General features: G+C 33.5%; 3 protein-coding genes across 3 annotated transcripts; 2 read left to right on the top strand and 1 right to left on the bottom strand.

Annotated features, from left to right (window-relative positions):
- The first annotated feature begins 949 nt into the window (after window positions 1-949).
- On the top strand, window positions 950-4,600 carry LOC133300602 (uncharacterized). The gene is made up of 2 exons (XM_061500177.1): window positions 950-1,363; window positions 3,765-4,600. The coding sequence occupies exons 1-2, from the start codon at window positions 1,065-1,067 to the stop codon at window positions 3,766-3,768; spliced, it is 303 nt and encodes a 100-aa protein (XP_061356161.1). The 5' UTR covers window positions 950-1,064; the 3' UTR covers window positions 3,769-4,600.
- A 5,497-nt stretch (window positions 4,601-10,097) lies between these two features.
- Window positions 10,098-11,934, bottom strand: LOC133300598 (rust resistance kinase Lr10-like). The gene is made up of 2 exons (XM_061500172.1): window positions 11,394-11,934; window positions 10,098-11,276 (listed from the first exon to the last, which is right to left on the bottom strand). The coding sequence occupies exons 1-2, from the start codon at window positions 11,932-11,934 to the stop codon at window positions 10,183-10,185; spliced, it is 1,635 nt and encodes a 544-aa protein (XP_061356156.1). The 3' UTR covers window positions 10,098-10,182.
- Window positions 11,935-12,404: 470 nt separating this feature from the next.
- On the top strand, window positions 12,405-15,452 carry LOC133300601 (LEAF RUST 10 DISEASE-RESISTANCE LOCUS RECEPTOR-LIKE PROTEIN KINASE-like 2.1). Its single transcript, XM_061500176.1, has 4 exons — window positions 12,405-13,260; window positions 13,363-13,395; window positions 13,800-13,823; window positions 14,046-15,452. Exons 1-4 carry the CDS (start codon window positions 12,405-12,407, stop codon window positions 15,293-15,295), a joined length of 2,163 nt encoding a protein of 720 aa, XP_061356160.1. The 3' UTR covers window positions 15,296-15,452.
- The last annotated feature ends 634 nt before the right edge of the window (window positions 15,453-16,086 follow it).

Below are 16,086 nucleotides of genomic sequence, written 5' to 3'. Positions count from 1 at the left end.
TGAATTAAATAAGGGAGGAAGGCTATTTCCTATAATTTGTTTTGGTAGAGCATTTCTTAAAAATTTAACTCCATGACAGAAATTTTTTTTCCTACTTCGCATCAATTTAACTTTCTCCTCAAACAAGGTTTATTATTCAGCGTCACTATGATACAACCATACTTAATAATCGTATTTTATTAATCAAATAGAATTGCTTTTTGAATTCTAGGTGTTTTGGTTTAGATGTGTCAGAGCCGGTTTGGATAAGCTTTTTTTAAGAAAAAAAAGTAGTCTGTTTAGATGCCTGCTTTTAAAAAAAACAGAAGTCATAAAAAAAGTCAAAAATTTACTTTTTTTCAAAAGTTAAAAATTTTAACTTAAAAAAAAAAACAGAACTCAAAAGTCAAATTTTTTTTTTCAAAAATAAATTTTTTTTTAAAAAATCTAAATAGCTGTAACTTTTATAAAAAGTACTTTTAAAATAAGAAAGTGATAAAAAAGACTTTATTAAAAAGTCCATACAAATGCAACCTTATGCAAGCTTTAAAAAAGCACTTATTAAATAACTTGTCGTTAAATAAATCTAAAAATAATTTTTTTCCCACTTTAATTTGTACACTTATTATTTAATTATTTATTGGTTATGCTTAATCATTATGAAAAAAATATTTATCATTTTAAACGACACAATATTATAGTTTCATTTTAATAAAATTATGTTGTTTTGGTGTGTTTTAACATTCTCTCTCCTCCATTTTCCTTTTATTTCTAATTTTATAAATTAAAAAAAAATGACAAAACATACTAAAACGACTAAGTTTCATTAAAAATGACATAAAGTTATGTCATCTAAAATGATAAATACTAAATTCAATCATTATTTATTAACTTTAAATAAACAAAAATTGAAAAAATTAAGATTCATTTGCACATGGACATGGTCGTGGATTTGTCACAGCGTGACACGATATCAAGATGTTGGAAATAACTTTACTGTTCCTATTCTTCATCCTACTTTCCAGGGTTTCGTTCGTTCTGGTTTGAGTTTTCTGATTTCTCGTGATCTGCTTAACAAACAAAGAATGACCACCGCTTTCGCTCGCTTGTTCTCCTCTGTATCTAACCCTGTTCTTCACCACACCAGATCCGACCACCTGACTCGCTCTGTTTCCAACTCAGTGACGCGGTTCTTCTGCTCCCCCTCGACTCAGCAGCACCACCACCACGAAAACCCAATTAGGGAACAAGCACAGTCTCCTGGAGAATCTCTCAATGATGAGAGCAAACGAAGCAAAGAGGAAGAAGAAGAAGACGAAGATGGCGACGACGTGAACAAAGAAACGGGTGAAATCGGTGGGCCCAAAGGGCCTGAGCCCACAAGGTATGGCGATTGGGAACGCAACGGTCGCTGCTATGATTTTTGAGGTTTTACTTCACTCTGCTATAGCATAATAAAAATTGCATCGATATTTCGTGATTTTCGCCATTCGGTACTGATCTTATAATTGTTAGTCCAGTTAAGTGATTGCATTTTCTTTTGGTCCTTCATTATTATTATTATGCAATAAAAATTGGGGGAAGTGGAACAATTCAATTTGTTGCTTATATAATCCCCAAGAATGGATTGATGATTTGAATTGGCAGTGATTCTGGTGGTGTTATGAGGTTTCTCAATGTGAAAACCCTCCCTTTATTTGTAGAAAATAGGGTAACCACTAATTGCTTATATTTTGATTTTAAAATGTGGAAATTTGTTCTGTAAGTATCCATTCCTACACCTGTTAAGGAGCACATACCGAAGAGGCTGCTAAGGAAGGGGATTATTTTTCAAAAGCTATACTTGTGTGGATAGTGGATCCTATTTATAATTAATCAACAACTATACATTATCATTTCATATTTTATATTAAATAATCGCATAAAATTTTTGTACAACGTGACAATGTATAAATTGTTAATTGGTTTAGTTTCATACGTGTTTTTTCTCTCCTTGTAATGCCGACACACTTCAGAACCTTGCACATATTATGATACGAAAGGAATGGAAAATGCCCGCTCACTGAAATTTTCTTTGGTAATTGGAGATCATAGCACATGGGTCGTGGACTATACTCAAAATTTAATAATTTTTAAGCTTTACTCCGTGATAAAACTTAAGTTTTTATATTGTGTTATCTTCTTGGTATATTCTTTATTTGTTTATCGACTTGGAAACATAATCTATAATAGCCCAACTTAATTAATTAGTAAATCTAGTGTAATTAATTAATTAAACATGTTTTAGTGAGTGAAATTAAGTATAAGGCTTAATTAAATGAATCTGAGTCACTCTGGAGTTAAAAAGTGTACTCAGTGAAAATTAAGGGGTATAAATGGGTACTGACGAAAGTGCCCAAAATATAAAAATAAAAATAGTAATATTCCTAGAATAATATTCCAGACTTTTGGGTAAAGTTTGATAATTATTGGAGTTAAATAGATAGACGAACCAATACCCACATGTTACCACTTAACCAATGTTAAGTGATAAAACACCAAAAAGAACCCCCCATTTCCCCCCAGCAACCCGTCGAACCAGAAGAGAAGAAAGGAGAGGGAGAAGAAGGGAGAAGAAAGGGAGGAAGAGAGAGAGAGAGGAAACCTTAATCGATTTGAGTGATTCAAAAGCCTAAATCGCTTAGAATCTCCCCCTCTTTCATAATCCTAGCTTTGTTTTGAGTGGGGAGCATTGTGGAGAGAGATATTACCTCTCAAAAATTCGGCCCTTTGGTGAAAATTGGGGTTTTGAGAGTTTCTACCTCCATTGAAGCTTGAGGAGCCATCAATCCTTGGTTGTGTGACCATTGGTGGTAAGATTCTAACCCTTGAACCTCATGATTCCTTGAAATTTGCATGAGTTAGGGTTTATGAATAGTAAATTGGGATTTTGATGAAATGTAGTTGAATTAGCTATGTTCTAGGAAAAATGGAGCTTAGAGCATGTTAGGGAAAATGCTAGGAATGTCATTTAATCGGTGAAAATGAGCTTAGATAGCTAAATGAGTATACTTGTAAAATGGCAAGAATATGATGCTTGATATTGGATTTCTTGCATTGTTGATAAATGGTATGGCTTGGTTGATTGATGATTGTGTCCTAATGATGTCTAGGATTGAGACATTTGGACCGACCGTGAGTGATCAACCTCTTGAGCAAGCTATGGAGCTTGAGTAGCTCATTGGAATTGGTAAGCTCATACTTGTGTTGTGTCTTGAATTGAGTAGTTGATGGGTGATGGTGAAATACTCTTGGATGCAATGTGTTGATTGCATTACACCATGTGTAGGTGTTGGTTTTGGAGTAGAGTATTGTTGACATTGGTGAAGAACAAAGGTCGACTGAAGCATTGAGGTAAGCCTTCGGACCTTGGGTGTAATTCCCTTGACTGTTCTACCAAGCCTTGAAAGGGTAGAGGTTGTGATTGTGTATATAAATGCAATAAAATAGTGTAATGCTTTGTTATACGTATGTGTATGCATTTGGTGTGGCATATGATGGTGTTTCCCTATGTTGGTATGTTGCATGACGATGCGTAAATCATACTTGGTAGTTAGCTGGCCAGTAGGACTATTTGCATCTGAGTTTCCTTAGGACAGCTTGAGAGCTCGAGGGATTTCTCCTGGAGATGTTATTACACTTTGCATAGATATGTATTTACTGCATTATTATTGTTATTGCTATTACCCCTGGTTTACTGGATATATTCGTATATCTCAGCCCGTGTTGTGGGGACCCCCTTTCAGGTAAGGATGCTGCAGGAGCCTCTGGGGGCCTGTGACCAACATTCTCTTGTGTTGATTCAAATTGTCCTAACTTGGGCTACAGTGCTCCGATTTGAGCGCGGTTTGAAGCCACGCATAGCTAATGAAGAAACCTACAATATAGTAGAAGTTGTGAATTAAATAAGAAGTAAATTAATGGTTTAAAAATGGAAAATGAACATGATGTTAAGCTTAATTTATCTATTTCCGCAAGGTAATATGGTTATGATCACGAAATTGGGTATTATAAGTTCGGTATGTTTTAAAATGAAAAATTTATCCGGATTTTAATTGAACCCATGTAATTGTAACTGCGCTTAATATCATAATGCGATGTTAACAAACCGGTTCTAGAACGAGGTGTTACATAATCGAATCATGGTTAAATATTTATCTAATGAAGGAAAAGTTATGATTCCACTCTCCTTATTTGATCGAAGGTATTTGATACAATTATCATTGATGAGCCTCAAACGTAATCGTGTGGAAAAAATTTGAATATTTTTTTTTATTATTATTATAAATTTTGTGTGGAAGCCTTATGTGCTAATATTCTATAAGTTTCTGCATTGCTTTTGGGAGTAGGATTTCAAATACAGTAGTTGTTGTTCTTCCTAATATAACGAGTCAGATGTTTTGGTGTGGCGCATGTTTTCCCTTCGAGCGCGGAACATGGAAGAGGTGCAACATTTGGTTGGGTTTTCTCATGATCTTGATTGTACGATAATGGTCACAGTTACTACTCGACACCATCTTTGCTTTCTTATGGTGTATTAGCAGGAGGTTTGTTTGGGCAACATGATGTTTGAGAATGTCTCTCTTTTGTTGCAGCGGTAGACCCAGAAAATCACATGACGGGCACGGAAATTTATATGACTGTTATGAAAAGACAATTTATATAACTCTTATGAAAATGCTAGTTTTAGTTGAAATGATCACGCTATGGATACAAAAATGTCTACTATGAAGACTTAATAAAATTACAAAATTATTTTAGACAAATTTTTTTTTGTTATAATTCATGTAAATTTTTTGTAAAATATATTATAATTTTTTGGCTTCAAAGACAAGGTGGTTGAAAGAGATTGTGTGAGGATATCTTCAAGGTATTTACCAAAAAATATTTTTTCAATATTTAATTTATTTGAGTTATTCACATTTCAATCATCTTAACATAGCTTAAAGAAAATTTTAGAGTTAATATAAAGTTATCGGGCTCTATATTTAAATGGTAGACAATCAATTGACTTAGTATAACAAAAAATACTAGGCATGCAAAAATAATCATATCAATGTAGCTTATAGGGCTGATTTAGAAAACTTTGAACAAAATTACATAAATAAGCACTAAATAAATAGACAAAACAATAGATAAGTAAGTTCAAATTCAAATAGCTACAATTTTTGCTTCATAGCTTTGGGATATTGCTTCGAGCTTCAAGTCTCTTCGTATGCTTCATCTATGCTTCAAATATTAACTTATCCAAATTATTATTTTTATATATAATAATTTCCCGCCTTTTTGACTATTGTAACCTTTAACTAATAAAAATTATCATTTTGCCCTCGTTTATAAATTATTTCAAAAATTGAACTTTCTTAACAAACATAACACCAATTTATTCCTGTTTGACCGTTGACCACCTGGTTACCCGGGTAAAAAATTATTTATCCGGGTACACACCCGATTATTCTAGTACGTATCTTTATTTACCCTGGTACACATCTGATTATTCTGGTATATATTCTTATTTACTCTGGTACACACCCGATTATCCTGGTACATATTCCTCAGATACATATCCTTATTTTCCAAGTCCAACCATGAATCCAACTCAAAAGACAAACAATAAACTGTAAAGTAATAATAGGAACCTAGTAGAATCAAAAGACAAAAACACATGTAAAACATATATGAATGTACAATCCAATGGCCATCTCACATAACCAAATTACAAAAAAAGCCGTGTTACCCCCATCGTTTTGAAAATTTCAAAAATTGTATTTTATATTTTAACCAGTTAATATTAAAGATTTTAATTTTTATAAAAATATCGTCTTACTTCATATTAATTTTAAAATATATACATAATTTCACTCTTATTCACAAAAAATTATGGATATACAATGATGTTTTTATGCCTTATAGACGAGAGATTCAATGTGCATACCTCAATAACATTCACTCTAGCTAAAGGGGATATTTTCTTGACAAATTTTTCATACAAATTACAAACATATTTAACCACGTTTTCTTTATTGATGAATTTGAGTTGGATTCACGGTTGGGTTTGGAAAAAAAGGATATGTATTAGAGTAACTGAGTGTATACCAGGACAAATAAGGATATGTACCAAGATAACTGGGTGTGTACCAGGGTAAATAATTTTCTATCCGAGTAACTGAGTGGTCAACGATCAAACAAGGGTAGATTGGTGATATGTTTGTTGAGAAGGTTAAATTTTTGAAATAGTTTATAAACGATGGCAAGATGATAATTTTTTTTAGTTAAAGGCTACAATAGTCAAAAAGTTTAATTTTTCCCCTAAATTTTAAGAGAGGCAGGGGTCACCACTAGCCTCTCATGTATGCTAGCAAGCATTTGTGCGGCAACAAGAATCATGGTTCCAACATAGCCTTTAGCAGGTAGTGTGTTGGCGAAACCTTGCCTTTGTGCATGTGCATATATATATATACTATATGGTTATACGAGTCCGGTGATGTATTGTGGTTTGCAAGTATTCGACCGTTAAAACGTGCTTACAAAGCAATTTTGGGTCGATTTAGTGGATTGACCATTTGAACTGTGTATTTGATCCAGAGTAATTGTCTTCCAATTTGGTGTTTTACTTGTTGGAAAGCTGAATTACAAGTGTATTACATGCGGTGGATATCTTTATTGAATAAATCTTTAGTACTACGTCATATGTACATCGCACTAGTAAGAATGTGACACATCAGCCGATAAGTTTTTGAAGAGAGAAGAAATAATAATTTCAATGTTATAACTATATATTCTCCGAAATATATAATTATAATAATATCATAGCATCCGATCTCAGTGCGACGGTAATACTAAAGATTTGTTCATTTTAAGTTATATTTGGGACTTTCTTTTAAGGTTTGAAACCACATGGTTGAACATCTCAACTTGAGTTTTTGAATCTCTTAGTATTGTTAATTTGGTCAGAAATGTGACATTCTTCATGTCATGAAGGGACTTGTAGTACATTTGGTTTTAATTGATTTTGAGAGAAATATTATTTTCCTTTGAAAGTTTTTATTCAGTATGATTTCACTAGTAAGTTATTTTAAGTATAAAATAAATTAATCTAAACGCGCAAATAATGTTTTTTGAACTAAACCACATTAGAGGAAACTATAATTTCCTCTAAATAATAATATGAAAGTTTAAGTCTTACACTTTAAGATAGATGAGGATTAAATCTTAGTAATTATTTTGACGGGTCTAGTTATGTTTTTCTTTTTCTAGTTGAAAGTATTATTTGACAATGACTTATAACAGTTATTGTGAAAATCAAAGATAATTTCCACACATCACTAACATCTATAAATGTGTTTAAAACTTTGAATGGAAAATTAAGCCCACTATCTAAGGCGATTTTCTTCGGTTACCCACACCATTTATGTTTGATATTGTAGATTCTGGATTCAGTTGACGTTATAGCAATTTCCGTTGTCCTTCTCTAACAAATAGACAATTCTAAAAGGGAAATAATTATCTCATATTGTATGAGATAATTATCTCATGTAATAGAGACAAGTAGTAAGATTCACATTATTATTATTTTTTTTTTTACAAATGATGGATCTCATTATTTTGTCAACATGAAATTAATAGATCCCATTCTAAAAAATAGACAATTCTAAAAAAAATCGTTGAATTGTAAACCACAAGTCGGTCGATAACAATAAAAAGTCAAAGTCATTTTGTGGTGGGCCTCGTAACTTGAAGGCAACTTTTACGAATCACAGGTGAATATGACCAAATTTTCATTTATTAAGCTAACTTGAGTGGAATTTTCGTTGGTGGGCAGTGGGCACTGCACAATAGATTGGTCAAAAGGATACAGTTAGAAACAAAAAATATCGTATTCTAAACTTATGTATGATCAGTCACTAGTCAATTTCAACTATACTCGAAAGATAAATTAAATTTCGTGTGGGTTAATTAATATTATTGTTTTGCCTTGAGAATATAGAATAAAATTAAAACCACGATAAAGTTAGTACATCTAACTTGGCCAAGTTGTTCACAAGAAGTATTATAGAGAAATAAAATGTTGCTTTTACAACAAAGTGCAGAAAGAATACGACAATTCTCACCCCATTGCACACGCAGAAAGGATAGACTTCCAGGGTCGAGGGTCTCTTATTGAAATTGATGAAGGGTTGACTCCTTCTCCATTTTTTTAATCGGAAAAAAATTATCTATTGGGTGCAAATAAATAAAAGACTAAATATCTTTTTCGATTCTCAAGCGAATTTTATGATGTCCAATTTAGTCCCTAACAAATAAAAAGGCTATTCGTGGTCCTTGAAAAATTCAAAATGAACCAATTTTAATCCTTTTGAGGGGATTAATGTGGGTCTTTTTTGAATTTGTGAAATTTGTGAAGGACCACGATTTTAACTAAATAGATCCATTTTAAATTTTTTAAGGACCACAAATAACTTTTTATTTGTTAAGGACTAAAAGGGGTATCATAAAATTTACTGAGGACTAAAAATTATATTTACTCTAAATAAAAAAAGGACAACCCTAGGCCACATGGAGGTCCCTACACGCTAGACTAATTAATATTGAATACTTCAATAAATAAAATTGTTGGGTGTAAGACTCTTAAATGTTTGAGTAGCAATGTCTGTGCTTGTTACTTTGTTAGGTGGATATAAACTAAAGTAGGGCTTTCTTAGAGCATAATGATAGCAATTGATTTCTTATTAAACTCGTAATAATCTTAAATCGCTTAAGCTAGGGTTGTGTCCACAAATTATTACTAGATTAAAAAGAATAAAGTCTTATTACTAATTATACAAATGAATTATGGTTGAGTCCTATGATGCACGAACACGGATACGGGATACAACACGACACACTGACACGTTAATTAAAAAAAATATCATATTTCGACACGTTGGGACACATTTTGATATTAAATAAAAATTTTAATATATATAATATAATTTATATTTAATATATATAAGAGTCCATAATAAGTCATATAACCAATCAAATATTTAAATTTCATAACATAAATATAAATAATTTTTCGTATTTTGTTAATTTTTATTTTATAAATTATTTCTTTTATATTTAGTTAACAAAATAAAATTAAGATTTAAAAAAAAAACGTGTCCAAGCATTTGACCGTGTGTCAGAAAAATTGATTGCGTGTCGAAAAATGTGTCAGAACATATCGTAGAGTTGATCGCGTGTTTCAAAATGTTGGCCGAGAGTCAGACGCGTGTCCGAGCATGTTAGAGCGTGTCCGTGTCGGACACATGTCTGACACGCAAATTTTCTAATTTAGAGTGTGTCCGCGCTTTCTAGGTTGAGTCCACCATATCAACCATTGATTTTAATATTACTTATTTGAAAACTTTTTTTTTTAATACAGAACGTACATTGAATTTTTTATTGTTCTTTAAGCTCCTTCAATTTGTTGGGAGGAAGAATCTGACAGAGATATACCGTCTCTAATTTAGTTGTCGTAAGATTTTGGTGAAGATGCATTGTTTTCGTCTAGATAAAATTTCGATTTAAATTTGTAATTTTATAATTTTTTTCAATCAAAGCGATTTCATCAAAATTTTAAACGTTTTTACGATTTATTTTACGTTAGAATTTTACGTTTTACGATTTTTTTTATCATCCTTCCCGTTTTGATTTTAACTACCATGCTCGTACCTCTCTCTGTCACTTGTTGATGCATTGGATAAATTTGAAGCACCATCGTAATTCGTATACTGATGAACCCTGGAATCAAAGGCAATTGGAGTATTCTTTGGTGCATATGGAAAATAAGCAACGAACAAGTGTTTAAAAGGGATTAGTGGTCATTTGTAGCGGTACATCATAGAATTTGAATCTTGTGTCAGGTTATGAGCAAAAAAAATTGTAATAATAAAGTTGATGAATTTTAAATATATTATGGTTATTCTCATTATAAATTTTTTTTTTAATTCTCTTTCGTCAGAGAAGGAACATGAGGGATTCACATAACACTCAATGCACTACCCACTAAATGTAAGAAAACATGACAATCCATGTACTAAAATGTAGCAGCTACTTTTTCCACAAATTAAAATACTTATTTTTTTCCCAGGGAGAATAAATCATTAAAACTTTGACGAGTCTAAAAGTTATTATCCACCCTCATTCCTGAATCACTTCCAACTCTAAAGGTTGTCTTAGCAGAGTGAGTTCAGTAGCAGTAGTAATGGAAGTGGTTGAGTGAAATGGATTAGGAGGCACGCTTAACTTGTCTTCCTCTTCTGTTTCCAGCATTTGTATTACATTCTTTATGGATGGACGGTTCACCGGTCTCCACTGAATGCACCAAAGTCCAACAATTGCAAGTCTCTTTGCAATTTTAGCATCATCTTGTTCCTCAATATGGATACGTATGTCTCCTTCAATTAAGTTATGGATCCAATCTGGGTATAGAACTTGGCTTGTTTGATCAGATGACATGTCTACGTTCTTCCTTCCTCCAACCATTTCTAGCAACAACATTCCATAACTGTAAATATCAGACTTATAAGACACATTCCCAAAGTTTCTGGAGAAAACTTCGGGTGCAATGTATCCCAAGGTTCCCCTAGCAGCTGTCATGGACACTAGACTTGGATTCTTGGAACACAATTTGGCCAGACCAAAATCAGAAATCTTTGGAGTGAAGTTGTCATCAAGTAACACATTGTGAGGATTGATGTCAAAGTGAAGGATTGGATGATTACAACCTACATGAAGATACTCAATCCCCTTAGCTATGCCATGTGCAACTTGTTGCAGCTTCTCCCAACCGAGAAAATGGTCCTTGTTATCTGGTGGAAATATAAAGTTTTGTAAAGAACCGTTCTGAAAGAAATTGTAGACAAGAGCACGATGAAGTCCTTCTGCACAGAAGCCAAGCAAACGAACCACGTTGATATGATGGATTTTGCCCATAATACCAACTTCGTTGATGAAATCTTTCCCTTCTCCCTCAGTACTATTGAGGATCTTCACAGCCACCAGAATCTCATTGGAGAGTTTTCCTTTGAAAACTGCTCCGTGAGTTCCTTCCCCTAACTTTTGCTTAAAACCACTCGTCATTCTTTTTATATCAGCATAGGAAAATCTTGCAGGCTTTTCTGCTCTGTAGTCCTCTAAAAATTTCTCCACTCTTGCCTGATCTTCTTCTTTCTTTCTAAAATAGCGATGGATCTTAAAGACTGTAATAAGCACCAGCCCCAACAGAATTGAACCTACAATCACAAATGCACAGTTAAATAGAATGACCCCCCTCAAATTAAGGTAAAAAGGAAAAAACAAAAAAAGAGAGGAAAAACTAGTGCGAAGGTAGGTGAACGAGTCTGACGTACCTGTAGCTGAGAAAATAAAAGATGTTGGAATGTGGATTGGTTTCCGTTTGCCTTTGCAGTCAAAACATTCAATATCACCTTGTGTGCTGTTGTTCTTCCATTTACATCTCTTTCCCTTCTCTTCACACTCACTACAGTCTGGTTTGGACCACCTCATGCTCAACATATTAATCTGCAGCTCGTTCACAGTGACCGATGCATTGACGTGGAACATCTTGGTACAGGATACAAGGTCCAATTCAAGGACACTGTCGTAGGGATTAGAAACGTAAATCGGACAGGAAATCATATCCTGTGAATCTGAGGATGACTGGATGCTGTTTCTCAGGTGTGGATGCCCAACTGAAGAACAGTTGAAGTAGTTGATGTTTTGTGCTACTCCGTCATATAAGTGGTAAGGTTGAATTGACAAATTGTTGAGTTTTAGAAACTTGTTCGGAAGGCAATTTTCAGGGTCTTGCACATAAATTAGCTGAGCTTCGTAGTTTATGTAAGAAACAAGGAATTTTATTGGATGCGAAGTTGTAGGGAGCACAAGCATGGTCTCATTTTGTGTAGTACAATATAAACAAAAACCAGGATAATGACATGGATCTTTCATCCCCTTGAGGAGTTGGAAGGGGAATCTAACAAGCGGTTCGTAAGGCCCGCAAGACGATTCCCTGCACTCGTTATGAGCGGTGACATATTTTATAAGCAGTAGAAATAGCATGATCAATATGGCATGACCCTGCAGGGGCTGCACTCTGCATTCTGCCATCCAATGTATGCAGGGGTTTTCTTTCGGCAAAAGAAAGTGATGTTAGAACCAAAATCTGGTGCCTCTTTTTAATCTTATCATCAACTTAGATTTATTATTAATTTTTTTTACTTTCCCTTCAATCTCATCCGTTCATTTTAATCTGATCTAACGGTAATAAAGAGGTAGTAACAGCCATAAGTCTAAGCAATTATAAATATAAAACTCCAATGTTTCAACTCAACTTGATCACATTCAGTCAGATAGTTTCAATGAAAAACTATTTCGTGGTCATGTGCAGAGGGAGAGCGTTATTTGTATTCTTGGTGTCTACGCTTCTGCTCCAGCAAAGTAGTATTATTTGTGTGCAAGATCAGAAAGCTTGTCCCCCTTCTTCATGTGGGAAAATCTCCAACATAAGTTATCCATTTCGTTTGAGAGATGACCCAGAACGATGCGGCAACAAGAGGTATGAGTTAGGATGTGAAAATAATGTGACAGTGTTGTATTTGTACTCTGTTAAATACCATGTGCAGGCCATCAACTACAACAATTTCACAATCCGACTTGTTGATCCCGGCGTTGAAGACGCTAATTGCTCCTCCATTCCTCGTTATTTCTTGTCTCAATCTAATTTCACTGATACTTATAGTTATGATAATGTCACGGATCCATACCATGCCGCTCGAGAAATGCGTTTGTCAACTGGCTCCTATAATCAGGAGCTTCTTTTTCAGCATATAGTTTATTTGAACTGTACATATCCAGTGATTGACAATGTTAAATATGTGGATACTTCTGCCTGCATCAAATCCCACTCCAATGGCTATATTTACGCTGTAGCTGGCGACTTAAAAGCTGAGGACTTTGAAGTTGGTTGCCATGTTATGTTGGTTTCTCCCACATCTTGGTCTGGTTTGGATACAAATATATTTTCCTACACTTTGATGCACATGTCCCTAGTCAATGGTTTTGAGATTTCATGGTTGCATTTTCTGTGTGAGGATCATTGTGGAACTTCAAATCGGCAACATCGGAGCTCATGCTTCTTCAACACTTCCAGCCAGCAAATTGGGTGCGACTCACGGATGTGCCATAATTTTCTGGGATATTGGAGCGGTCGATGCGGTAAAGGAATTAATATTTACTAATTTGATTCAGTTGATTATGATGTTATGCTAATGATTTAATTTTTTTTTGATATTTTCTTCCATTTTTGGGGTAATCTAGGGATATGGTCTCAGCTGCGAGCATATGCCAAAGGTAAGAATTTTATCACCTTAATTTAGCTATGCTTTTATACAGCATATAACGACGAAAAATTTATATTGATTCATTAATTCTATCATTTAAAAGTTTGTTTCTACATTTTTTATTAAATTTAAAAACATATATGATGTCAAATTCATTATTTATATAACAGCACATGATTAAATGATAGAATGGAAATAATTACTGTTACTGTAACTGCAGTCTAAATAACTACATATGATAGTGTATGAGCAACTGTGTTTAATATAGAAAAATGCATCACTTGCTTTTACAAAATTATTTTGTAATATAATATAATTTAATAAATTTCTTACTCATTCCATTATGACATTGACAATGTACTTTAACCATTCTTTATCAGAACCTTTATTCACTCAAGTAAAATTTTCTTGCAGATACTTTCAAAGCTGTCTTGATAGGTTAGTTCCTCTGCCTTTCTTCTATGAAAAATATTAATCAGATTCATGCATGATTTTTTTACCAGAATATTCGTTATGATAAATTGCTATTGACTTTTAATTACATGGGTGATTTTACTACTTTGATTCAACCAATAACAACATTTGGATCATAGCAAAGTCTGGCTGCTACACATATATATCTTCTTCCTTTTCGATTATTTTGGTGATATTGCCTAGCAGGACTGCTTGAAATAATAAAAGGAAAAAATTCAGAATTTGAAGGAGTGACGGACTATAAATTAGGATTGAGAACGGGACGCTATGTTCTACCATCATTCTGGGCAGCCAGATTTCTGTTTGGGGTGACATTACTTATTGCGCTTTTCATACACGTGTGGCGAAAAAGGCGTTTTTCAGTGTATGGAAATATTGAAGAATATCTGCAACAAAATAACCTGATGCCAATTGGATACTCATACAAAGAAATCAAGAAGATGGCTAGAGGTTTCAAAGACAAGTTGGGTGAAGGAGGCTATGGCTGTGTGTTCAAGGGGAAGCTACGTAGCGGGCCTTATGTGGCAATAAAGATGTTGGGAAAATCATCAAAAGCTAATGGGCAAGACTTTATTAGTGAAGTGGCAACCATTGGGAGGATACATCATTTGAATGTGGTACGACTCATTGGATATTGTGTTGAGGGTTCAAAACGAGCTCTTGTTTATGAATTCATGCCCAATGGATCTCTCGATAAATTCATTTTCTCTAAAGAAGGAAGTATACATTTAAGTTATGACAAAATATATAATATATCCATCGGAGTAGCTCGTGGGATTGCTTATCTCCACCATGGTTGTGAGATGCAAATTTTGCATTTTGATATCAAACCCTACAACATCTTGCTTGATGAAAACTTCACCCCAAAGGTCTCTGACTTTGGACTGGCAAAGCTATATCCGGTAGATAATAGCATTGTCACTTTGACAGCAGCAAGAGGAACAATTGGGTATATAGCTCCAGAACTGTTCTACAAAAATATTGGGGGAGTATCCTATAAGGCTGATGTCTATAGTTTTGGAATGCTTTTGATGGAGATGGCAAACAAGAGGAAAAACTTGAATCCCCATGCGGAGCATTCAAGCCAGCTTTACTTTCCTTTGTGGATTTATGATCAACTTGGAAAAGAGGAAGATGTAGAAATGGAAGATATCGTAGAGGAGGAAAAGAAATTAGCAAAAAAGATGATCATAGTTGCGCTTTGGTGTATACAATTGATGCCAGATGATCGCCCCTCAATGAGCAAAGTAGTGGAGATGCTTGAAGGAGATGTTGAAAGCCTGGAAATGCCTCCGAAGCCTTCTCTGTATCCACATGAAACGATTGCAGAGGATCAAAGCATCTACTCTGACCAAACAATATCGAGTGACTTCATTAGTTCTTATGGGGATCCTGTGGAAATTGCAACTAATCCTCTGGTAGAGAATATTACTTAGACAATGCACGATAGCACTTTATTTGCGTCCACCATATCTTGAACATTTGTTCTTCTGTATTATTACTTTTGTCTATGTCTTTCCTAATCTAAGGTTAGTAAATAAGTTACACAATTTAAGATTTTGTTCAAGTCCCTAAATATATAATTACCTTAATCTGTATGGTAAATATTTACCAGTTTTTATTTAGGTCAAATTGTACCGTGTCTGTTCTTTATACATATTGGGTTGGCATAGCTATTCCCAGGTCTTATGGTGTTCAACCCTGTCTTCATACCACATGATAAAGATATATTTACTCGTAACGTTGATTTTGTGTTATTTTGTTCTAATTTTTTTTAAAGGGGTAAACATTTGTCATTTTAAATGATATAATTTTATGTCATTTTAGATCCTAACCATTAATTTTCGTCAATCAATGGTTATAATTTATTACGAATTACTAATTAATTAATAAATTTATTACGAATTACTAATTAATTAATAAATTTTACCGAATAAATTATAATTGTTGATTGGCGAAAATCAACGATTCTGATATAAAATAACACAAAATTATATTCTTTAAAAGAACAAACATTTTTCCCTTTTTTAAAATAAAAAAACATTTAGATTTATCATTTATGCAAAGTGTTTAAGTAAAGAGTTATTTTTTAGATCTTGATGCACATTGAAAATAATTTTGGGTTTGATTTTTTTTTTTTTTTAAGTATATGTTTTATTTCTTAATATATATTTTTTAGATTCATCATTATATTTTTTAGATCTTGCTTCAAGTGCAGACTGAATGA

This window comes from Gastrolobium bilobum, unplaced genomic scaffold (assembly GCF_033153095.1).
Source record: "Gastrolobium bilobum isolate Gb01-03AN ecotype WA unplaced genomic scaffold, APGP_CSIRO_Gbil_v1 utg4315, whole genome shotgun sequence".
Classification (NCBI taxonomy): domain Eukaryota; kingdom Viridiplantae; phylum Streptophyta; class Magnoliopsida; order Fabales; family Fabaceae; genus Gastrolobium; species Gastrolobium bilobum.
Note: the sequence above shows the minus strand (reverse complement) of the source record. Positions and strands in the feature narration are given on the sequence as shown.